The 26,554-nt window shown below is 34.2% G+C and overlaps 1 protein-coding gene across 1 annotated transcript in view; it reads left to right on the top strand.

The window, feature by feature from the left end:
* The window catches only part of CCDC7 (coiled-coil domain containing 7), a 285,426-nt gene that overhangs the window by 229,805 nt on the left and 29,067 nt on the right, over nucleotides 1–26,554 (top strand). Inside the window, exons 26-29 of the mRNA XM_061181406.1 lie at nucleotides 2,481–2,597; nucleotides 6,235–6,342; nucleotides 22,501–22,584; nucleotides 25,634–25,717. Coding sequence (XP_061037389.1) covers nucleotides 2,481–2,597; nucleotides 6,235–6,342; nucleotides 22,501–22,584; nucleotides 25,634–25,717 — 393 coding nt within the window. The remainder of the gene's footprint in view (nucleotides 1–2,480; nucleotides 2,598–6,234; nucleotides 6,343–22,500; nucleotides 22,585–25,633; nucleotides 25,718–26,554) is intronic.

Here is a 26,554-nt window from a genome sequence, read left to right on the forward strand (position 1 = left end):
ACCTGGTTGGGTTTCCTAGACATGAAACTCATAGTAACATGGGGGTACCAGTAAGATTCAAGCTAGTATATACTGAACTTTCAGCAATTCATCAATCACAGTTTAAGTGTTCCTACTAGTCCTGACTTCAGTAGTGGGCTTCTGCTCCTGGGGTTCAGCTGCCAATAAACTGCTGCTTTTATCCACCTCTCTCTCCAATTTTGGGGGCAGCATTTTGCCTTGACTTTGATAAGAAAAAAAATGTTTAATTTAAAAAGTTTGCTAGGCTTTGTTCTTATTGTGAGAGTGGAAGTAGTGACTTCCAAGCTCTTTACATGTCATACAAGAAATAGAAGTCCTCTCACTACGATTATTTTAACATTTCAACATCCTGTATGATTTAAACTCTATTATTTATGATTTAGTGGCCTTTCATGTACACATTTTTTCGTTTTTAATTTATTGTACATTTGACATAAAACATGTAAATTTAAGGTGTACAACATGTTAATTTGATACATTTATATATTGTTATATGATTGCCATTGTAGTGATAATTAGCACCTGTATCACATTACATAATTATTCTTTCATTTTATTGGTTGGAATAATTAAGTTCTAGCCTATTAGCAAGTTTGATGATTTTAGTACAATATTGTCTATATTCGTTATACTATGCATTAGATCTCTATTTACTACTCACGTTTGTACTCTTAAACAACATTGGTTCTATCACCCCACCCCGTGTCCTGTGGTTAACCACAATTTCTTTCTCTGTTTTTACAAGTTTTGCATTTTTAGATTCCACATGTAAATGATGTCGTACTATATTTTCCTTTCTCTGTATGACTTATTTCTCTTAGCATAATGTACTCATGATTCATCCATGTTGTCTCAAATGGCAGGGTGTCCTCCTTTCACAGGGCTGAATAATACTCCACTGTATATATATACACCACATCTTCTTTATCCACATCCACTGATGGACTCTTAGGATGTGTCCATATCTTCCTGTTGTGAATAATGCTTCAATAAAAATATAAGTGCATATATCTTCTCAAAATCCTGTATTTATCTCCTTTGGGTATGTACTTAGAAGCAGAATTGATGGATCAGATGGTAGATCTATTTTTAATTTTTTGAGGAACCTCCATATTGTTTTCCATGGTGGGTAGACCAATTTACATTCCCACTAGCAGTGTACAGAGATTCCCTTTTCATTATATTTTTGCCAGCACTTGTATCTCTTGTCCTCTTGATGATAGCCATCCCAACATGTGTGAGATGATATCTCATTGTAGCTTTGATTTGCATTTCTCTGATAATTAATATTGTTGATCATCTTTTCACATATTTGTTGGCCATTTGGTTGTCTTATTTATTTAAATTAATTTATTTATTTTAATTTATTTTATTTTTGGTTGCGTTGGGTCTTCATTGCTGCACACAGACTTTCTCTAGTTTCAGCAAGTGTGGGCTACTCTTCGTTGCAGTGCACGGGCTTCTCATTGCAGTGGCTTCTGTTGCAGAGCATGGGCTCTAGGTGCACGGGCTTAAGTAGTTGCGGTGTGTGGGCTCAGTATTTGTGGCTCGTGGACTCTAGAGTGCAGCCTCAGTAGTTGTGGCGCACGGGCTTAGTTGCTCCGGGGCATGTGGGATCTTCCCAGACCAGGGATCGAACCTGTGTCCCCCGCATTGGCAGTCGGATTCTTAACCACTGCGTCACCAGGGAAGTCTGGTTGTCTTTTTTAGAAAAATAACTCTTTAGTTCTCTGCCGATTTTGCAATTGGATTGTTTGGTTTTTTGTTATTAGGCTGTATGAATTCTTTATATATTTTAGATATTAACCCTTTATCTGATACATGGTTTCCAAATTTTTCTCCCATTCCAAAGATTGCCTTTTCACTATATTAATTGTTTCTTTTACTGTGCAGAAGGTTTTAACTTTGATGTAGTCCCATTTGTTGAGTTTTTTTCTTTTGTTGTTTGTGCTTTTGGTGTCATATATTTTTAAAAAAAAATCATTGCCATCACCAGTGTCAAGGAGCTTCTTCCCTACATTTTCTTCTATAGTTTCATCATAATTTCTGCTCCATATATTTATCATACCAACTTTACCAGAACTAGGTAATTGTTAAAATGATAATGATTCACATTCTGGTTTTGTTTATAATTTTAATAAGAATATTTTTGGTGCTTCACCATAAATCAAGGTGTTATCTGTTGGATTGAGACAGAAATATATTCTATATTAAGAGAGTAATGTCTAGGAGTAAATCTATAGTTCTAATTTTTCACAGAGTTTTATCAAGAGTAGATGTTGAAATCTATTAAATGAACTTCTGACATTTATTGAGTAATCATTTTTCTCTTCTTACTTGATATAAGAATATCTTCCTAACCTCCAGACATTATAATCTTCTTGGAATTAGGCCACAGTATGTGGCTTTCAGTAGTGTTTCTGTATTTAGTTTACTGAAAGTTTTCTTCATCTTGGTAGATCAAGATGTGGATGAACTCTCAGATGAGAATTTTATACTTGAAGATCTAGTACTAGCTAAAGGATACAAGGATAAAATTCAAACAAGTGGTGTTTATGAGTCTCAAAAATTGAGAGGTATGAATGATATTGATAAACATTTTAAAAGTCATCATAAAATACTTGACAATTTAAAATATATTTTAAATGTGCATCAATTAATGTTTTATAGGTGAATTTTTTCCTTAGGTTAGATATTTTAGAACACAATTTAACAAAAATTGGAATTCTGCAGAACTAATAAATGCTGTAATGATATTAGCACCCCCCATTCCTTCTTGTAGTCTTTAATATTCTAATTATTATACTGTATTTCTTAAACTTATTGAGCAAGAAACCCTGCCTTTCTCTTTTTATGGAGTAGTGTTTCATAGAGAACAAATTTAGGAGATGCTTTTCTAGGAATCTTATGGAGCTATTACAGTTATTTCATTTTTAAAAGTATGATGTTTACCCAGCATTCACATTTCAATTCTTATCAAGTACATTATCTGCTAAAAATATTTGTTATTATCCAGTAGACCTATTCTTTATATTGTTATATGGTTTCAAGAAGAGAAAAGCAACATTTGTTTTTTATCTATTGGATCTTACTCTTGATATCATTATATATTTTCTACTACAGTTCTTTGATATTAGTGTATTTTTTGTTGTATATTTTAAATAAATTTATTTATCTGTTTATTTTTTCTGTTTGCTTAAAAAATGGATTTGAGGAAAAATGGGCATTATTAGAAAGGTTGGAAATTTTTTATTTGGATTTTTGACTTAGTGTAACAGAAGATTTGGTTTATCTTTGTGCTTCTTAATTGGAAGATTGAGATTGACATATCTACACTATTGATGCTATGTATAAAATAGATAACTAATGAGAACATACTGTGTAGCACAGGAAGCTCTACTTAATGCACTGTGGTGACCTAAATCGAAAGGAAGTCCAAAAATGAGGGAATATATGTCTATGTATAACTGATTCATTTTGCTATACAGTAGAAACTAACACAACATTGTAAAGCAACTATACTCCAATAAAAATTAATTTAAAAAAAGAATACTTTCAAGTGAAAAAAAAAAGAACCAAATAAAACCTAGGTGTTTTAGGTTGTTTCTGTTACTTTTAATTTATTTTGAAATATAGAAAGGTATAATAAGAATTAATGTAATGAACACTTGTGTGTCTGTTTCCCAATTTAATAAATATAATATACGTTAAATACTGAGTCCGACCCTCTCTATTCCTCTCAGATTATTGCCTCCTTCTGTTCTGAATTTGATGTTTATCATTACCATATATATTTCTTTATACTTTTGTTAGGTATGTTTTCATCTGTAAAGGATTTATGCTATTGTTTTATTTGTAGTATGCTGTATGCTTTCTTAAGCAACTTGCTTTTTTGGTTCAAGATCACTGTTGATAATTTTAGTTCTTATTCATTTATTTTTATTGCTGTATATTGACCTGGTTTATGAATATATTATAATTAAGTTGCCCATTCTCCTGTGGATGAATATTTGTGTTGTTTCCATTAGGAGATGCCTATCTTCTTATGAGAGGTAATGGTAGGGGTAGTGTTTAAAAGTACGGATGCTGGAAATAGACTGCCTGTCTTTGGTGCCTACCTCTGTCTCTTACTAACTGTGTAAGCTAATTAATCTCTCCATGTTTCAGTTTCTTCATCTGAAAAATAGGGCTAGTAATAGTATGTACCTCACAAAATAATTGTGGGAATTATATGAAATACTTTAAAACAATGGATGCCTGAGAACCAGCAGATAGTACTGAACCCTGTATATACTGTGTCTTTTCCTGTGTTTCCTGTCCATAATTTATTTGATGGTCAATAGGTCATTATTAGTATAATAAGGGTTACTATAACATAAGCACTGCAATACTATGACGCTCGATCTGATAACCAAGATAGCTATTAAGTGTCTAATGGGCAGGATACACAGCATGGATACGCTGGACAAAGGGATGATTCATGTCCCAGGCAGGACAGAGCAGGACAGTGTAAGAGTTCATTACCCTACTCAGAACAGCACGCAATTTGAAACTTATTAATTGTTTATTTCTGGAATTTTCTGTTTAACATTTTTGGGCCAGAGTTGACCACGGATAACTGAAACTGCAGATAAGGGGGGACTACTGTATTTTTGACCTTGTAAAAGAAATAGAAAATTCCATTTTTATGTGCTATAGCATAGGATTTAATCCTTTAAGATTTATGAAGAATTCTACCCATGAAAATATTTGTTCTTGGCAGTTTTCAAAAGTGATTAATTTAATTGCACATTTTAATTTTTAATTGTTCTTTTCATTTTTTTCCTGGCATATCTTGCTTTTTTTTTTCTTTTGAAAGTACCAATTTCATCTAGATTTTAAATCTTATTTCTGTTCCTAGATGATAGAGATATATTGGTGGATAAATGATGATGTTTTCCAAAGAAATATAACCAGTTGTTGGCTTTCAAATCCCACCCACGTGTTAGAATTAATCCTTTCCCAAGTTAGGTAATTCTCTTGTGGCAATAATTGATGATTTGTTTTATCCTACGAACATGCTTAAAACTTTTAAATTACTTGCAGATATTTTTAAATCTTGAAGTTCTTGTAACTAACTACCTTTCTAGGTTTTCTTGCGAATTTAGATGACCCAGGAACCTCAGACCTACATTTGTAACAATCAGTGGGAGTAATAGCTTTATATAAAATACGTACAGGCATACCTCAGAGATATTGTGGGTTCAGTCCAGACCTCTGCAATAAAGTGAATATCACAATAAATTGAGTCACACAAATTTTTTGGTTTTTCCAGTACATACAGAAGTTGTGTTTACACTATACTGTAGTCTATTAAGTGTACAGTAGCATTATTTCTAAAAAAATGTACATACCTTAATTTAAAAATACCTTATTGCTAAAAAATGCTAACGATCATCTGAGTCTTCAGCGAATTGTAATCTTTTTGCAATAGTAACATCAAAGATCACTGATCACAGATCACCATAACAAATATAATAAAAATGAAAACATTTGAAGTATTGCCAGAATTACCAAAATGTGACACAGAGACATGAAGTAAGCAAATGCTGTTAAAAAAAATGGCACTGATAGGTTTGCTCCATGCACAGTTGCCACACACCTTCGATTTGTGAAAAACGCAGTATCTGCAAAGTGCAATAAAGGTGAAGCACAGTGAAATGAGGTATGCCTGTACTCTGCATTTCATTTCTGCTATTCATGCCACTCCAAACATCATCAGGTTTATTTCACTCATATTACATTCTCAGTCCCAGGAGACATTTGAGTTTACTAGCTAGAGTGTAGGTTTTAGAGTCTAAAGGAACAAAATTCATTTCAAACTTTTGCGCTTAGTAACTATGTGACCTTCCAAAATATGCATAATCTCTCTAAGCTCTGTTTTCCTCATCTGTTAAATGAGAATAAAAATACCTACTTCCTAGAATTCTTGTGAGGATTAAATGGGATAATATTTGAAAAGTACAGATATAATAATATCGGGCAACTAGTAGCTAATAAATTTAAAAAAATTTTTAGACATATTTGTATTTAATTGAATAAGCAGTATGTTAAATTGTTAATTAAACAAGATTAAATAATTATACGGTAATATCGCTCTAATTAACTTTATATTTTACCCCAACAAAATGTTAGTTTTAAATCAACTAATCTGGCAACCTATTATTATTACAGTTAAAAATGAAGCAGCCTCAGAACATCCAGATACAGCAGAAAATCTTCCAGCAGTGAATCCATCAGTTAACGACCTAATATTTCAATTAGGTTTAAACAAAGTGGTAGGTAAGTAGAGATTTATAATGTTTGCGCACAGTAGAACACTTTCTAAGAGTTAAAGTATTTCAACTGTGTAGTACACTTATTAAAAGAAAACAAGAAATTCAAACATAGGACAACCTTTTTCAATTTAATACAGTTGGCCCTCTGTATCCATGGGTTTCACATCTACAGATTCACTTGACCACAGATCAAAAATATTCTGAAATTTTCAGAAAGTTCCAAAAAGCAAAACTTGAATTTTCCATGCACTGGCAACTATCTACATAGCATTTATAGGTATTTATATAGCATTTACATTGTATTAGGTATTATAAGTAATCTAGAGATGATTTAAAGTATACAGGAGAATGTGCATAGGTTATAGGAAAATATTACACTGTTTTATACAAGAGACTTGAGCATCTTCAGGTTTTGGCATCCACAGGGGATCCTGGGACTAATCCCCTGCAGATACCGAGGGACAACTGTAATAATTTCATTATTTTATTAACCAATCGATATATCAATTAATATGTATCTTTAAAAGAATTTATCATGTGCTCATTACTCCACCAAACAAACATTAATTAGGTAATGCTTAAGAGTTTATCTGCTCATGAAAAAATATATATAGGCTTTTCCCTACATTCTGAATTTTCATGACATAGGCTAGATGCTATATTATCAGTTCCTCAGAGAACACAATTTTCGTTACTTATATCATCTTTTATGATAACAAGACAATGAAAAAATGGAACTATCACTAGATAGGCAATATGGCTGCTTTGTGATCTTCCTATCACAAAGTTGGAAAATTTCTAATAGTTAAAAAAACCTATGCTAGGGAATTCCCTGGTGGCCTAGTGATTAGGATTCAGGGCTTTCACTGCCATGGCCTGGGTTCAGTCCCTGTTCAGAGAACTGAAATCCCACAAGCCATGCAGCACGGCCAAAAAAAAACCTATGCTAAAGCTGGTGTGGCCAAAGGACTAAGTACTTAAGTACCTTGCAATAAGATAAATTTAAGTGTTCTGTAGCAGCTTCCAAACAACCACTTTAAAGCAGATGTCAGCAAAATGGCAGACTAGGAGGCCCTAAGCTCTTGCTCCCTGACAGAAACATTTAAAAAAAAAAAAAAAAGAAAAGAAAAAAGCAGAAAGCCATCAGAACCAACTTTGTCAGAGCATTGGGAAACAGTGAAATGTTTACAGTAACCAAGAGAAATGACCAATTAAGATAAAGCCATCTTCAAACTGGTAAGAAAATTTTGTGGAAATGTGAAGCAGTGCCCAGCACAAAAAAAACTACAAAGAATAGGAGCACTCCTAGCATTGAAGGGATTACCACTAGACCTGCTCTATAGAAAATGCTAAAGGAAATCCCTGAGGTTGATGTGAAAGGATGTTAGACAGTAGGTTGAAGCTGTATGAAGAAAGAAAGATCTATGGTATAGGTAAGTACATGGCAAATATAAAAGCCAGTATTATTGTAATTTTAGTTTGGAGCTCTACTTTTAATTTTATATAATAGTTTAAAGAAAAATAATTATAAGTCTATGTTATTGGGCACACAGTGTATAAAGTTACGATTCATAACATCAGTATCAAAAAGAGAGGGATTGAGCCATATAGGAGTACAGCTTTTGGATGTTATTGAAGTTAATTGGCATCAATTTAAACTAGATTTTTTTATAACTTTAAGATGTTATACATAATCCTCTTGGTAACCAAAAAGAAAATATCTGTAGAATATACACAAAGGAAATGAGAAAGGAAACAAAACTAGTCCCTTAAAAAAATCAATTGACAGACTTCGCTGGCAGTCCAGTGGTTAAGAATCTGTGCTTCCAATGCAGGGGGCATGGGTTTGATCCCTGGTTGGGGAACTAAGATCCCACATGCTGCATGGCACAGCCAAAAAAAAAAAAAAAAATCAATTGAACACAAAGGAAGGCAGTATTAGAGGAAATGAGGAACAAAAAAAAATAAGAAATACAGAAAACAAATAGCAAAATGGCATAAATAAGTCCCTTAAATGTAAATGGATTAAACTTTCTAAACAAAAGGCAGAGATTGACAGAATGGATAAAAAAGAAATCCAACTATATGCTATCCATAAGAGACTCACATTAGATCAACAAAATTGACAAAACTTTAACTAGACTGATGAAGAAAAAAGAAAGAAGACTCACACTATTAAATCAGAATAGAAATTGGGAACATTACTGCCAATTTTACAGGAATAAAAAGCATTATATTTATTGAATAAAGAAAAACAATCATTAAATCTCAATAAAACACTCTTCATAATATTTCCTTATTTGACATTTGTATCTTTAAAAAATACAAAAGAATTTCAGCAATTTTATAGTAAAATATTTCCTCCAGTATTGGGAATGAGATAAATGTGTGTTATCACTATTTCTATTCATTTTTGTACTGGCAACCATAGTTATTACAAAAAATTAATAATAAAACTTGTAAGCATTCAAAGAAAGAAATAAAACTCATAAATTGCAGACGATGTAACTGTGCAGGTATGTAATCTAAAAGAATCTGTAGTCTACAGATAAACTCTTAACTGGATTTATTAAAATTACTGACTATAAAGTAAAAATGTATAAAACCCAGTTTTACTTCTATATACTAAGAACACAAAATTAGAAAATGAACATTTTTTAGGAATGATGAAATTTTGTATTAGCACCAAAACTAATAAAAAATCTAGGAATAGTTATTTTTTAAAGATATGCAAGACTTCTCTCTTCCACTTTAACATGTAAAGAACTTGGAAGTCCTCACTTCTGCACTCCAAACCAAAAAAAGCTGAAAAAACTGAAAGTCAACAACTCTTCTTAGCCCCATCAGGGAATTGAAGTCACAGGGCAAACTGCCACTCTCAATCTGTGGAGATAGATGAATACTGAAAACTACATATTCCTGGGAATAGAAACCAACACTGGAGCCAGCAATTAGTAGGAAAACTTAAGAATAATTGAATAATTGCCAGAAACTGAACATGAACTAGGTTGAGCAATAAAAAAGTTCTAGGACACAGCCTTGGATATGCCATACACTTTCATGAAATTTGCTTCCAGGAGCCCTACCAGGTACCTTAGCTGAGTATCAGAAATAAAATCTGCTCATGCTTTCAGCAAAGGGAGGAGAAAAGTAAACATTTGAAATACACCAATAGCATTCTTCTTAAAGTCCTGCCTTCAAGAAAAACTACTTTACTAGAACCTAACAGATGTGAGGTAAAGGAAATTCCAAACTCCAGCCTCTTGGACTTTCAACATTGGGGAAGGGAGATATCCAAGTCCAGCCCCCTTTAGCCTTTCTGTCTAAAGAATCTTGGAGAATCAAGAATCTAAAAGGATCAAGAATCTCGTTTCTGGGGGAAACAAGCTGAGAAGCAATTGTGAAAGTCACAGACCAGAGGAGACTGCCAATAAAAGACCGAGATCTAATCATAGGATTATATAATGCTTTTCCGCTCCCTCATACCTTACCACCACTTCACCAAGGCCCATGGATAATAGGGGGTTACAGATGGAAAAACTGCAATTCTCAGCTTCCATTAAAGAAATATTTTCTAGGGAAAGCCAAAGACAATAGGGGAGACCAAAAAAGGAAAATAAAGGAAATTTTAGCCTGTGACACCAGCTACAATAAAACAGAAAACACAGTCTAACTCCTCTCCAGATGAACATAAAACATCATAATAAAACCGTATATACTTAAGTTCTTTTACCTGATACATCATGTCTAGCTTTAAACAAAAAATTATAAGGCATGATAAAAGAGCAAAACACACAGGCTGAAGACACAAAGCAGGCATCAAGACCAGATGCAGATATGGCAGAAATTTTGGAATTATCAAACTGGGAATTTAAAATAACTATAATCTAATAAGGGCCCTAGTGAAAAAGTAGACTACATGAAAGAACATATACATAATGTATGCAGAGATTAAACCTCTAAGAAATAATCAGAATGAAATGTTATAAATCAAAAGCACTATAACAGAAATTAAGAATGCCTTTGATGGGCTCCATAGTAGACTGGACACAGCCAAAGAAAGAATCAGTGAACTTGAAGATACAGCAATAGAAACTTCCCAAACTGAAAGGCAAAGAGAAAAATAATGAAAAAAGTGGAACAGTATTTTAAAAACTGTCAAAAATCAAAGGTATAACATACTTGTAATGGGAATACCAGATGTATTGTAGAATAAGGAGACATGGAGGGAAAAATAAATATTTGAAGTAATGTAGGCTGAGAATTTTCAAAAATTAATAACAGAAACCAAACCACAGGTAGAGAAAGCTCAGAGAACATGAAGCAGGATATATACCAAAAAGTCTATACCTAGACATATTTAAATTGCAGAAAATCAAAGACAAAGAGAAAATTTGGAAAGAAGCCAGAGGGAGAAAAACCCACCTTAACTGTGGAGGAACAGGTAAAAAATTACATAGGACTTCTCTTCAAAAACCATGCAAGCAAGAAGAGAATGGAGTGAAATATTTAATGTGTTCAAAGCAAACAAACAAAAAACCTCACCAACCTAAAATTTTTATACAGCAAAATTATACTTAAAAAGAAGAAAAAATAAAGACTATCTGGGTCAAGCAAAAAGTGAGTAAATTTGTTGCCAGTAGAACTGACTTGCAAGAAATTGTAAAAGAAACTTTTTTTTCAAGGAAAAGAAAAAATGTATCAGTCAGAAACTCAGATCTACATAAGTAAAGGAAGAGAATTAGAGAAGTAAGAAGTGAGGGTAAAGTAAAATTTTTCATTTTTTTCTTCTTAATCTAACAGATCAAATTTTGCTCAAAATCATAATAGCAGCAACATATTGGGGAAATTATTGCTTATGAATAATTTCTATTACAAGGTTCCTGACTACCCATGAAGTGCTATAGTGTTATTTGAAAATGGACTTGGATTAGTTGTAGAAGTACACTTCAAACTCTAGGGAAACCACTTAAAAATATAAAAAAAGAAGTATAATTGATAAGAAGAGAGAAAGTGTAATATTTTAAAAGAGAAACAGAACATGGGCCTGCATAGAAAGCAGTAACAAATATGGTAGATATTAATCCATCTATAACAATAATCACTTTAAGTGTTAATGGTCTAAATACACCAATTAAAAGACAGAAATGTCAGAGTGGATTGAAAAAAAGATCCAACTATATGTTGTTTATGAGAAACCCACATTAAATATAATGACACATGTAGATTTAAAATAAAGGGATGGAGATAAGGGAACATCAGCAAGATGGCAGAATAGGAGGCTCATTACTTTCCCTCCTCCCAGAGATTGCACTGAATACAAACCTACATACAGATGAATTCCCTCTGGAAGAAATCTAGTAACTAGTTGAGTGACTCCTATACATCAGTCAACTGAGAAAACACCCACATTGAAACAATTAGGAAAAGCTGAGACATAGCTCATGCTATAAACCCCACCCCTGGCACAGACACAACTTGGAGGGAACAACTGGAGGGAGCAAAGGGTCTGGATCACACATCTAGAACCCTAGCTTGTAGCGCTGCCACCCAAGTGCCTGGCTCCCAAATTACCTAGCTTGGAGAGCCAGTGGGGCTCAGAATTCATAAGTTCTTCAGGAGCAAATTTTAAAAGGGGTCCATTTTGAAATGGGTGCATGAGCACTTCACACAGCTGTCCTCCTGGGCTCAGTACAGAAGGAATAGGCAAAAATGCAAGGCTTTCAGTTTCTTCCTGGAAGAGATTTGGCTGCATTCTTTCCCAGCTGCTGCCTGAAGGTCAAGCTTCTAATCAGCTTCTCATCTGGGAGCTGATTAGGATCCTCCTGGGAACCTGAAAGAGCTTGTGGGCATTTCCCCTACATTCTCCCTGCAGGTTACTCTAACAGTAAAACTAAGTCTCCAGCTTCTCCTTAAAAGGAACTTGTTCACACATGTAGTGCCCCAATTTTTACAGCTGCCGCCCAAGGTGTGGGCCCCCAAATCACCTAGCTCTAAGAACCAACAGTGTTTGGCTTTTGTGAGTTTCCCACAACCACATTAAACTAATTAGTAGTCCTCTGGAGGCTGGAATGGGTACATGGGGACTCCCTGTGCCTTCCCATGGCTCATCTCAGGGTTAAAACCTAGTCTCTAGCTTCTTTCTGAAAGGAGATGCCTAACATCCCAACTTATATGTCTGCCACCAAAGGGACTGGCACCTAAGTCACCTAGCTCTGGGAGCTGATGGGGCTTGACATTTCTGAGTCCTCCAGGCCCAGAGAGATCAAAGATGAAGCTATATATAGGTACAAAAGAACTCTCAGTGCCTAGTCTCTCTAGATCAGCACAGAATGAGTAGGCAAAACCCCTCAGCTCCCAGTTTCTCCCTGATAGGAGCAACTATATTTCTAATATTCTAACTTTCCCAGCCTCAGCCTGATGGTTGGGCTTCCAGTTAGCCTGTATTGATAAGGTAAAGGGGAAGGCAGTTAGTAGTCATCCAAAAGCATGAATGGGTATGGGGGAATTTCCATGTCTTTGGGGCACTGACTAGGCTTGGCACAAACTAATCTCCTGGGAACCACTAAGAACAAAAACAGCAGGTTGGACAAACACAAAGGTTTTAGGGGCAACCAGAAGATCAAGTCAGGCTGATTGGCAAGGTTCACCCACTACACAAGGCCAGTCTGTCGTGACTGGGAGAGGTAGATGTTTTATGTAATTCACAGAAATCAACACCGAGAATCAAGGAAACTGAAGAAACAGGGGAATATGTTCCAAATAAAAGACAAATCTCCAGAAACTGACCCTAAGGAAACAGAGATAAGTGATTTACCTGACAGAGAATTCAAAATAAAGATCATAAATATTCTCACTGATGTTGGGAGAGCAATGTATGAACAAAGTGAGAATTTCAACAAAAAGCTAGAAGACATAAAGGAATATCAAACAGAAATCATGAAGCTGAAGAATAAATTAACTGACCTGAAAAAAGTCAATAGAGGGATTCAGTAATGGACTAGATCAAGCAGAAGAAAGGATGAGTGAACTCAAAGATAAGTCAGTGGAAATCATTCTCTTAGAGCAGTAAAAAGAAAAAATATGAAAAGGAGTGAAGATAGCATAAGGGACTTATGGGATACCATAAAGTGAAATAATATATGCATTATGGGAGTCACAGAAGGAGAAGAGATAGAGAGAAAGGGTCAGAAGACTTACTCAAAGTAATACTGGCTAACAATTACCAAACCTGTGGAAAGAAACAGACATTTAGATCCAGGGGGCCCAAACAATACCGAGTAAGATGACTGCAAAGAGACCCACATGGAGACACGTTGTAATTGATAAATGGAATATTGCCTGTCATATCAGTAAGCATAGGATGTCACAGTCATCAGCGATTGCAGCCTTCCAACGTGAGCCAGTGAACCCTGAGGAAACGTAGGAAGGAAAGAATACCTGCCATCTAGCAGCCATCAGACTGTAGCCACTCCCTACAGTGAGCCCTGAGGAAACTCAGGATGTGGAAACACAGGACACTGGCTCCAGATAGCTGAGGTGCGTATCAAAGGAATGATTTCAGTGAGCCCAGACTCTTGCCTCTTCCCATACATAGAAAAGCGCTAAATTCCTTAACTTGGGACATCTGGTTTTCTTTAATTAACAATAATCTTTTGAAGTTCAAACTACCTGCCCTTTGTTACAAAACTTCTATATAACCTAGCTCCCCACCTCGCCTCCTCGGAGCAGTTCTCTCAGGGTTACTTGAAATGCTGCCTCCCAGGCAGCCACTATGGAAAGCAGTATGAAGTTTCCTCAAAAAAAATTAAAAACAGAACTACCATATGGTCCAGCAGTCACACATCTGGGTATATATCTGAAGGAAATCAAATCACTCTCTTGAAGAGACATTTGTACACCCATGTTTATGATATATATACACATATATAAGGTGTAATATATATTATGTGTTATATATACACATATATGTGTATATTATATATATATGTATGTATATGTGTTTTATACACACACACACACACAATCTAGCCATAATAAAGAAGGAAATACTGCCCTTTGCAACAATGTGGATGAAACTGGAGGGCATTTTGCTAACTGAAGTAAACCAGACAGAGAAAGACAAATGCTGTATGGTATCACTTATATGTGAATCTAAAATAAGAGTCAAACTCATAGAAGCAGAGAGGAGAATGGTTGTCGCCAGGTCCTGGGGTGGTAGGTTAAATGGAGAGTGGTTGGTCAAAGGGTTCAAACTTTTAGTTATAAGATAAATAACTTCTGAGGATTTAATGTATAGCATGATGACTATATCTAGTAATACTGTGTTGTATACTTGATATTTCCTGAGAGTAGATCTTAAGCATTCTCACCAAAAAAAAAAAAAAAAGAGAGATAGTAACTGTGTAAGGTCATGGATGTGCTAATTAACTGGATTGTGGGAATCATTTCACAATATATATGTATATCAAATCATCATGTTGTATACTTTAAATATATTACAGTTTTTTGTCAATTATACCTTATTAAAGCTGTAAAAAAATAAATATATGCACAAAGAGGCACGCACACACACAGAAGGTAAAGGTTTAGAGAAAGATATACATGAGTAGCTATATTATTACCAAAGTAGACTTCAGAGCAAGGAAAAGTACTAGGAATAAATACATGCATTAGGTAATGATAAAGGAATCAATTCTTCAAGAAGACATAACATTCTTTAATGTGTATATACTTAACAATAGTGCCCCAAAATACATGAGGCAAAAACTGATAGAACTGCAAGGAGAAATAGACACATCCATTATTATAGTTGGAGACTTTAACACCCCTCTATCAGAAATGGACAGATCCAGCAGGCAAAAAAATCAATAACAGCAGTTGAGTTCAACAACACCGTCAATCAACTGGATCTAGCTGATGTCTATTAGAATACCTCCTCCAACAACAGAAGGATACATATTGCTCTCAAATTCACATACTCTGCTCACAAAGATAGACCTCATTACAAAACAAATTATACCTTGAAGATTTTAAGAAATAGAAATCACACAAATTATGCTCTCAGCCCACAATGGAGTTAAACTAGAAATCAATCATAGAAAGGTAGCTGGCAAATCCCATAATACTTGAAGATGAAACAATACACTTCTATAGCACATGTTCAAAGAAGTATCAAAAGAAATCAAAAATATTTTGAAGTAAGTGAAAATGAAAATACAACTAATAAAAATTTATGTGACACAGTGAAAGAAGTGCTTAAAAGGAAATTATAGCATTTGATGCATATATTAGACAAGGAGAAAGATCAAAAATCAATTATCTAAGCTCCACCTTAGTAAACTAGAAAAGGAATGGCAGAAAATTTTTGATAAGATGGGCTTGTTTAAAATTAATACTTATACTCTGTGAAAGACACTTTTAAGAGAATGAAAAGACATGCCACATATTGGCAGAAAAGATTTACAAAATACATATCTTAAGAAGGACTTGTATTTGAAATATATTTTAAAAGATTAAATTCAACACTTAAAAAAGAACCCAATTTAAAAACTCTCAAAATATCTGAACAGACACCTCATCAAGGATGATGTGAAGATGGCTAATAAGTGTGTGAACTCATATGTCATTGGATAATTGCAAATTAAAACAACAGTGAGATACCTAATGAAACACACCTAGGAGAATGGCTAATCCAAAACACTGACAACACCAAATGCTGTCAAGAAAGTGGAGTACAGGAACTCTTGTTCATTCTTGTTGGGAATGCAAAATTCTATACCCACTTTGCAAGACAGTTTGCATTTTTTTAAAGCTCATTGTACTCTAACCATACAATCCAACTGTTGTGCTCTTAGTATTTACCCAAATGAGTTAAGGTCTTATGTTCATGCAATAACCTGCATTAATGTTTACAGCAGCTTTATAATTGCCCCAAACTGGAAGCAAACAAGATGTTTTTCAGTAAGTGAATGCATAAACAATCTGTGGTACATCCATATAATGGTACATTATTCAACAATAAAAATAAATGGACTATCAAGCCACAAGAAGATATAGCAGAAACTTAAATGCATATTGTTAAGTGAAAGAAGCCAGTCTGAAAAAGCTGTGTAATTTCAACTGTATACCACTCTGGAAAAGGTAAATCTATAGGCAGTAAAAAGATCAGGAGTTCCCAGGGGTTCAGGGTGCAGGGAGATAAATGGTTGGATCTCAGGGAATTTTTAATGTGCCAAAGCTATTTTGTAAGATACTGTAGTAGTAAACACGTGACATTATGCATTTATCAAAATGCATAATGTACATTTATGCACATTATGCATAATGTACTGTACAAAATAAGAGTTATCTCTCATGTAAATCATGGGTGTTAATTATTAGTGATGTATCAGTATTGGATTATCAATTGTAACAAGCGTATGATCTAATACAAGATGGTAATAATAGGGAAACTGTACTGGTGGAAGCGAGTATTTATGAACTGTCTGTAGTTTCTGCACAATTTCTCTGAACTCCTAAATTGCTCTAAAAAAACAAAGTCTATTAAAATGTTTAAAAAGATGTTCAGAGTCTCAACACAGCAAACTGCAAAACATTATTTAGAGAATTTTAAAGAACTAAATAAATGTAACTATATTCCAGGTTTATAGATTAGAAGACTCAATATTTTAAAGAACATATTTCTTGAAAATTAATCTATGTATTTAATGCAGTCAGTATCAAAATTTTAGCAATAATTTTTCTAAAAATTGACAAGGTAATTCTAAAATTTATATAGAAATGCATAGAGCCAAAGTAGGAAATACAATCTTGACAAAGAAGACTAAAATTGAAGGGTAAAGTACCTGGTATCAGGTATTATTATAAAAATACAATAATAAAAGCAGTTTGCTACTGGTACAATGATAGATAAATAAACTTAAATGTATTGAAGACAAAGAAGAAAACATGTAACAACAGTAAAAAAAAAAAATTCTTTTCAAAATAGTTCTATTCATGTGCATATTATAAAATAATAGGCCTCTTAGAAAATGCTATAGGAAAATATGTTCCTGTCTTTGGATTAGATATTTTTTAAATAGGATACAATTGACGCTAACTATAAATGCAAATGTTTTAAAACTGGATTTAATATTCAGAATTATATCCATTAAAATACACCATTAAGATATTTAAAAAGCAAATGACACTCACCATTGCAACAAAAAGAGTAAAATACTTAGGAATAAACCTACCTAAGGAGGTAAAAGACCTGTACTCAGAAAACTATAAGACACTGATGAAAGAAATCAAAGATGACACAAACAGATGGAGAGATATGCTATGTTTGTGGATTGGAAGAATCAATATTGTGAAAATGATTATACTACCCAAAGCAATCTACATATTCAATGCAATCCCTATCAAATTACCAATGGCAGTTTTTACAGAACTAGAACAAAAAATCTTAAAATTTGTATGGAGACACAAAAAACCCCGAATAGCAATCTTGAGGGAAAAAAAATGGAGCTGGAGGAATCAGACTCCCTGACTTCAGACTATACTACAAAGCTACAGTAATCAAGACAATATGGTACTGGCACAAAAACGGAAATATAGATCAGTGGAACAGGATAGAAAGCCCAGGGATAAACCCATGCACCTATGGTCAACTAATCTATGACAAAGGAGGCAAAGATATACAATGGAGAAAAGACAGTCTCTTCAGTAAGTGGTGCTGGGAGGACCAGGTAGCTACATGTAAAAGAATGAAATTAGAACACTCCCTAGCACCATACACAAAAATAAACTCAAAATGGATTAAAGACCGGACACTATAAAACTCTTAGAGGAAAACATAGGGAGAACACTCTTTGACATAAATCACAGCAAGATCTTTTTTGACCCACCTCCTAGAGTAATGGAAATGAAAACAAAAATAAGCAAATGGGACCTAATGAAACTTAAAAGCTTTTGCACAGCAAAGGAAACTATAAGCAAGATGAAAAGACAGCCCTCAGAATGGGAGAAGATATTTGCAAACGAATCAACAGACAAAGGATTAATCTCCAAAATATATAAACAGCTCATGCAGCTCAATATTAAAAAATCAAACAACCCAATCAAACAATAGGCAGAAGACCTAAATAGACATCTCTCCAAAGAAGACACAGATGGCCAAGAGGCACATGAGAAGCTGCTCAACATCACTAATTATTAAAGAAATGCAAATCAAAACTACAATGAGGTATCACCTCACACCGGTTAGACTGGGCATCATCAGAAAATCTACAAACAACTGCTGGAGAGGGTGTGGAGAAAAGGGAACCCTCTTGCACTGTTGGTGGGAACGTAAATTGATACAGCCACTATGGAGAACAGTATGGAGGTTTCTTAAAAAGCACAAAGTAGAATTGCCATATGACCCAGCAGTCCCACTACTGGGCATATACCCAGAGAAAACCATAATTCAAAAACACACATGCATCCCAGTGTTCATTGCAGCACTATTTACAATAGCCAGGTCACAGAAGCAACCTAGATGCCCATTGACAGACAAATGGATAAAGAAGATGTGGTACATAAATACAGTGGAATATCACTCAGCCATAAAAAGGAATGAAATTGGGTCATTTGTAGAGATGTGGATGGATCTAGAGACTGTTATACAGAGTGAAGTAAGTCAGAAAGAGGAAAACAAATATCGTATATTAACGCATATATGTGGAATCAAGAAAAATGGTGCAGATGAACCTGTTTGCAAGGCAGAAATAGAGACACAGATGTAGAGAACAAACGTATGGACACCAAGGGGGGAAAGTGGTGGGGGTGGAGGGATGAATTGGGAGATTGGGATTGACTAATATGTATAAAATAGATAACTAATAAAAAAAATTGGCTGTTCATCCACAATTCCACAAAGTAGAAACTCAGCAGGTCGTCTATGAAAGAGCTGCAGTAAAGGTTGATTAGCACAAAGGGAATTATTCTTTGTTGCTGTGGAGTTAAACTTTAGCCTTAAATTCCTGGTTTGTTAAAATAGTTTCAGTACTTAATTTTCAGGGCCATGGTTGATCAATATGTTCCCTTATAAACTGAGTTTTAGCTAGCCAGTCCCAATGCTGTAAAGAAAACATTAAAAATAAATCATTTCAACCCTTAAGAGAAAAAAAAAAAGCAAATGACAGAGTAGGTTTGCAGCACAAATATCCAACAGAAAGCTTTCAACCAGATATTTAAAGAATTTCTAACATAGAAATAAGAAATAAATTGAAAACCCAATAGAAAAATGGTCAAAATCTTAAACATGTACTTCACCAAAGAAGATATCTAAATGACTAATAAACATTTGAAAATTATAGTCCTATTAGTAATCTAGAAAATTGGAGTTAAATTCATGAGGATACTATGACATACCATCATTGAGCGTAAATCAGAAAGAATGACAGAATCAAGTCATGGTAATGTTGTAGAGCAACTATTACAGAACTTTCAGAAACTGCTGGTAGTAGTATAAACTGATATATGCACATACTGGAAAACTGTTATTTATACTACTTATTGGGAACGCCAATAAGATTGATGGCTGACTTTTCATCAGAAACTATGGCGACCAAAAGGCAATAGGATGGCCTATTCAAAATGCAAAAGAAAAATAACTGTCAACCCCATATTTTATATCCAGCTAAATTATCTCTCAAAAATAAAGGTGAAGTAAAGAGATTTTAAAACAAATAAAAAATTGAGAAAATTCATTGCTAGCAGATTCACTTTATGACAAGTACAAAGGAAAGTTCTTCAGGCTGAAAGCAAGTGACCTCAGACAGTAATTTGAGTCCCCTAAAAAAGAGACTGGGTAAAAGTAATTCTGTAATTACAAAAGATAGTATAAATACATATATGTAAAGAAATAAAGCAATAATTAAACAATAATTAAACAAATAATGTTAAGTTTTAAAAATGACTTTATATTTATAGCTTATAGGTTATTATATTACGTATAACAACAGTACAAAAATGTGGAGGAGGGAATAATGCTATATGAGGGTAGCATTTCTATTCCTCACTGGAATTACTGGAATTTACTTAGTATAATTCTGATGTAGATTCTTTTTTCATTGTGAAAAAATTGACCTATAACATTGTGTATTTAACATTTACAGTGTGTTGATTTGATACATTTGTATATTGCAACATGATGACCACCCTAGTGTTAGCTAATGCCTCCATCGTGTCAGATAATTATCATTTCTTTTTTGTGGTAAGAACATTGCCTAGTCTCTTCTAAAATTGACTGTGGTGATGGTCATACAACTCTGTGAATATATCTTTAAAAACATTGAAATGAACACTTTAAATGGGCAAATTGTATAATACGTTATATATGTTTTAAAGCTAGCTCAATGAATGCCAAGAAGAATAGGATAAAAAAGGATTTGGAAAGTGGGAGGGTATGATAAGGGAGAAAACTGTGACTTTTACTAGATTATACATTTCTCCAGCACATACTTTTTAATTGCTAGTACTTAACCTAACCTTCCTTCAGATGCTGTTCTCATTGCCTCTTGCTTATTTAAGTATTCTTTGCTTCCTTAATTCAAATGAGCAAGTCCTTCTTACATATACCAGTTGGAGAAAGAACTAGAGAAGCTAAAATATAACTGCTAATATTCCCCAGTTTTGTTTTGCTATAGATCTTATTACTTTCACAAAATGTTGCTACTTAAGTATTGAAAACTTGTTCTGCCTAATCTGACACACCTGTTTCATTTTGGTAATGGTGCTGCAGCAGGTAACCACCTCTACACAGATTGCACAACCTTTAATACTTACTGACTCATCCATTTCTCTGAAAAAAGACTTCCATCTGGGTATCTTAGTCATGACAGGTTTCTAACTTCAGGTACACGCTCTGCTAGAAACAAATTCACCACAAAATTTTAGACCCAATAGTTGATCATTTCTAATTATTCCTTTTCAGTATAAACTCTCCTTTAATAATGTTCATGTATTTTTCTTGTAATTGGACCTAATTGCAGTTACTAAATCAAGCAAAAATTTTAAATGACATAGGAACTCAAATGGTAAGAGACCCAGTCTCAATCCAGGTACTTCTACAAACTTAACCATTTCTTCCTCCCAAGCTACAAGGTCTACATGCTAAACGTGCTGGGAGAGCACGTTTTTTCAGTCTATAAAACATTCTGTTATTCTTTTCCATCACTGATGCCTACTTTGTTTACACTTAAGTAACATAAAAAGGGCATTAAAATATTCCTGGGTGAGTCCAAGTATTTCTGCTCCATGGTAAATTTCCACGGAGACCCTAGTTTGCAACATAATCTGAGGAAAAAACTGTTATATTCCACATCACTGGGTATATACCCCTACAGTATGATTATGAGTTTAATGTACACTTAAGAGTTATATTATTATCATAACTCTCCCAGATATTTTAATTTAGCATAAGAGATAGCATTGTATGGAAAAAGCACTGGTTAAAGAATTATAAGTTGGAAGGTTGTACATCAAGTTTGTCATTATCTGGATACACAATCTTGGTCAAGTCATTAACATCTCTAAGCCTCAATATATGGAGGCTTAATGATTGCTAACGGCCATTCCAATTCTAAGGTTTAATGATTCTGCAACCCATATAATCCATTATAATGCATATTTATTAATAACAAGGCTAATTAAGATAGTACCGCACATGGGGCTTCCTTGGTGGCGCAGTGATTAAGAATCCACCTGCCAGTGCAGAGGACACGGGTTCAAGCCCTGGTCCAGGAAGATCCCACATGCCACAGAGCAACTAAGCCCATGCGCCACAACTACTGAGCCTGCGCTCCAGAGCCCGTGAGCCACAACTGCTGAGCCCATGTGCCACAACTACTGAAGCCCGCACACCTAGAACCCATGCTCCGCAACAAGAGAAGCCACCACAATGAGAAGGCTGTGCACTGCAACGAAGAGTAGCCCCCGCTTGCCACAACTAGAGAAAGTCCACGCGCAACAACGAAGACCCAACACAGCCAAAAATAAATAAATTAATTAAATTAAAAAAAAAAATATATATATATATATAAAAGATAGTACCGCACATGAACACAGAGACACACACACACTCATGTGTTAGGGTTACTTTAGAAAGTGTTTTGATATCTGTTTATTTCTACAGAAATTGATCTAGAACACTTGAAAGATACTGTTGGAAGACATATATTAATGGCAGAAATGAAGATACAACCAAAGAGTGTCCCTGGTAAGTCTAATCCTTCCAAGTCTAATCTTTATGGTTTATTTACCTTCTTTGGAGTTTAAGTATGTATTTTTTAATGATAAGAGTACTTGTATATTATTATTATATAGGTAAAGTCTTCGTGATTACCCTCATAATTAATTGTACTATGGTATTTACTAGAACTTTAAAAGTTAGCTAGACATTATGATTTTTAGAAATGATCCATTTAAAAATTAAACCATAAAATTAAATGCTATAGTGGCCTTAGAATATACTTGATGCAAGTATGTTTAGTTCTGTTCTAATCTTTTTCTATTACTGGCTTAGATAGAAGGAAAAGGAGAAAGGTTTCCTGATGAATGTGATAATAACAAGGGGAATTTAACAGATAGTTAATTCATTGGTTACCATTTCTCTCTATTTGATGGAAATATCAGGTATATTATCCTAACTCATCTGTGGTAGAGTCGTTAGTTGTGTTACGTAGTTCAGAGATTATACTACAGCCTTTACTCTTGTAACAGGGATAGACACACTGCCCTTGACTTCTGGTATGACACCAAAATAGGCAGACAATTTAACAGCGATGTAACAGAAAGAGACAGAGACAGCACTCCTAAAACCACTGTTATCCAAGGCTTTTTCCCTTGGGGAGCAACAGTTGTGCTTTCAAACTGCAAAGGGAAATGACTTCAGTAAAATATGTTAGCCAAATAACTAAAAATATAAACAAGAAAACAATAATAATATGCCCTGTAAGAGGAAGAAGTCAGTATGCAGAGATGCTATATTATATATCTAAAATATTCAGTTTTCAGCATAAAATTATGGGTCATGTAAAGAAACAGTAAAATGTGACATATAACAAGGAAAAAGACATGCAACAAAAACTGCTTGTGAGAATCCTAGATATTGGACTTAAAGAACAAAACTAAAAAGCAGTTATTATAAATATGTTCAAAGAACTAAATGTAAACATTATTTAGAAGGAAAGGAAGGTCTGATAGTGTTTCATCAAATAGGGAATATATACAAAGAGAAATACATTATTTTGAAAAGGAACACATGTAAATCCAGGAGTTGAAAGTACAATAACTGAAATTTTTTAAATCCAATAGGGGGTGTTCAGTATTTTTACACTGTCAGAAGAAAGAATCAGCAAATTTAAAGTATGGAAATATAGCATGGACAGCAGAGGCATTAAAGAGCAGAAAATATCATTTTAAATAATGGCAGAAAAGAAAACCAGATATTATAAATAAAATGGTTAAAATAATAAACACTATACATACATGCTTTGTCTTCTCCTCTCAGTTTCTCTGTATGGCACAAAGTTATGTAAATAAATAATTTAACAAACAATTGTAATAAATGAATTTATGTTTATATGTTTCATATATAAAAATGGGAAAAAATTATAAGAATTAAGTTATAAAGAGAACTATATATGTAGAATATGAAAATAACATTTCTAAATCTTCCTGGAATTTAATCTGTTTAGTATAAGTAGAAGTAGATTCTAAAATTGACTATGGTGATTGTTACACAGTTCTATGACTATACTGATAAGCATAGAATGGACATTTAAAATGGGTCAATTGTATAGCATGTTACATGTTTTTTAAAAAATAGTTCAGCGAACTCCAAGCAGGGTAGGATTTTTTAAAAGACTTAAAAGCAATAGGAAAATGTTGTGAAGGAGGAAAATTGTGGCTCTTAATAGATTAGGTTTCTCCACCCCATATCATTTATTATGCTCCTAGTTTTTAATTCAGTCTGCCCTCAAGGGCTGTTCTCACTGCCTCCCTGCTCACTTAAGGATCCTTTGCTTTCTCAAACCAAATGAATCAGTTCTTCTAATTATATCTGTTTGAGAAAGACCAGAGGGCTAAAGTTTGTCTGCTGATGTTCTCCAGTTATCTGTTGCTATAGCAGAATTTACTTTCACAAATGCCATAACTTAATTACTAAAACCTTGTTCTGCCCAATCCACGTGTCTTTGATTTTAGTAGTGACACCCCATATGGTCTTTACCTCTGTTTAGATTGCAGTGGTGATAAATTTGTGTTGCCTCAGTGATAGAGCATATTTGAAATATTCATGGACTCAGCCATTTCTCCAAAGGAAGACCTCCAATCTATAAATTCTGGATATGACAGGTTCCAACTTCACTTACATGCTGTGTTAGAACCAATTTTTCCCACACAAAACTTTACGCAACAGGTGACACAGAGTCACCAATTCTCATTATTCCTTTTGCAATATAAAATTCTTTTAAATAAATTTTTTTCTGATATTGGACCTAGATCATCATTTCTGAATCCAACAGAAAGTAAAAACCATGTAAAAACTCAAATGGAAAGGGGTACAATATCAGTGCTCACATTCCCGCAAATTACCCATTTCCTCCTCCACAGGGGAGAAAAGGTCTACATGCTAAGAGAACCTGAGAGGGTGCTTTATCTCTGTCCACAAATTACTTGTTTTTCTTTTCCATCAATGATGCCTACTTGACAAACAGTTACATAACCTTAAAAAAAGGGAATTAAAGTATTCCTGGACAAGTCAAAGAATTTCTGCCTCACAGTAAAATTCTGTGACTGTGATGCCCATTGTTTGCAATTTAACCTGGGAAAAAGTGTCATGTCTGGCCTCACCAGGTATATCTTTACGATACAAATATGCTTTTAATATAGAGAAGAAAGTTATATTTATTAAAATAAACTCTCTAGGATGACTTAAATTTGCAAAAGACTTTGTATTTTATGGATAAAACCCTAGTTAAGGAATTATGAGGTATCAGTTTATGGATCAGTTTTGTCGTTACCTAGATTTGTGGCCTTGGTCAAATCACTAACCATTTCTAGGCCTCAATATAATGAGGCTTGTATGATTGCTAACGGCCCTTCCAACTCTAAGGTCCTGTGAGCCTACAGTCCAGGCATTTCATTATAATTGTTGTCCTATAATTTTAAAATGCTAATTAAAGGAGTACTATACAGAAACACACACACAAACACATGTTAATATATACCTTACAAAAGTGTTTTGAAACTGTTTATTTCTATAGACACTGATACAGAGAGCTTTCCAGATGCTATTGGAAGAGGTATAATAAAGGGTGAAATCAAGACACAATCCAAGAGTCATCCTGGTAAGAACAAGAATATTTCAAGTCTATTTCTGTTTTATTTATCTTCTCTGGAGTTTATTTAAGTTTGGATCTAAATGACTATAGTACCTATATGCTATTATTATAGGATGAAAGGTTATCACTAATTCCCTCCTATTATTATTGGAACTCTAGCAGTTACTAACAATGGATAATTAGTTACATAGTATAAGTTTTAAAACCCATTCATTTAAAACTTATCCATAAAAATTCAGTGCTGTAGTAAGCTTAGAATATGCTTGACGGAAGCATTTCAAATGCTGCTCTACTCACTTTCTTTTTCAGGCTAGAAAGATAGTTGCTTTATATTTGCAAATACATGAATGGGATTAAAATGGGATTTTATGAATGGGATTATGAATGGGATTATGAATGGGATTAAAAGAGAGATTTCATTGCTTAATAATTCCCTCTATATAACTGAAATACTAGGCACATTATCAGTATCTCAGGTGAAGGAGAGATGTTTAATTTTGTTATGTAGTCCGTAGTTTACACTACTGCCCCTTGTCTTGGTGTTACAGTGTTTGACACACTGCTTCTTGATCTTTGGGGTGATATTAAAGGAGGCAGAGAGCTTAACAGAAAAGGGAAAGAGACAGTCAACAGGAAAAACAAGCGTCATCCAAAGGTGACTGTTTGCATGCCCAAGTCTGTGCCCCCAGAGGAGCAACATTAGAAGATTCACACTGCAGAGAAGGAGACTTCTCTACAGTAGAATATATTCCAGCCAAGTCACTAAATAAATAATCAGGCAAACAGCAACAGCAAGCCTCCAAACGGGAGGGGAACTCAGTATCCAGATTTCTTACAAGATAT

Source organism: Eubalaena glacialis, chromosome 2 (assembly GCF_028564815.1).
Source record: "Eubalaena glacialis isolate mEubGla1 chromosome 2, mEubGla1.1.hap2.+ XY, whole genome shotgun sequence".
Taxonomy (NCBI): Eukaryota; Metazoa; Chordata; class Mammalia; order Artiodactyla; family Balaenidae; genus Eubalaena; species Eubalaena glacialis.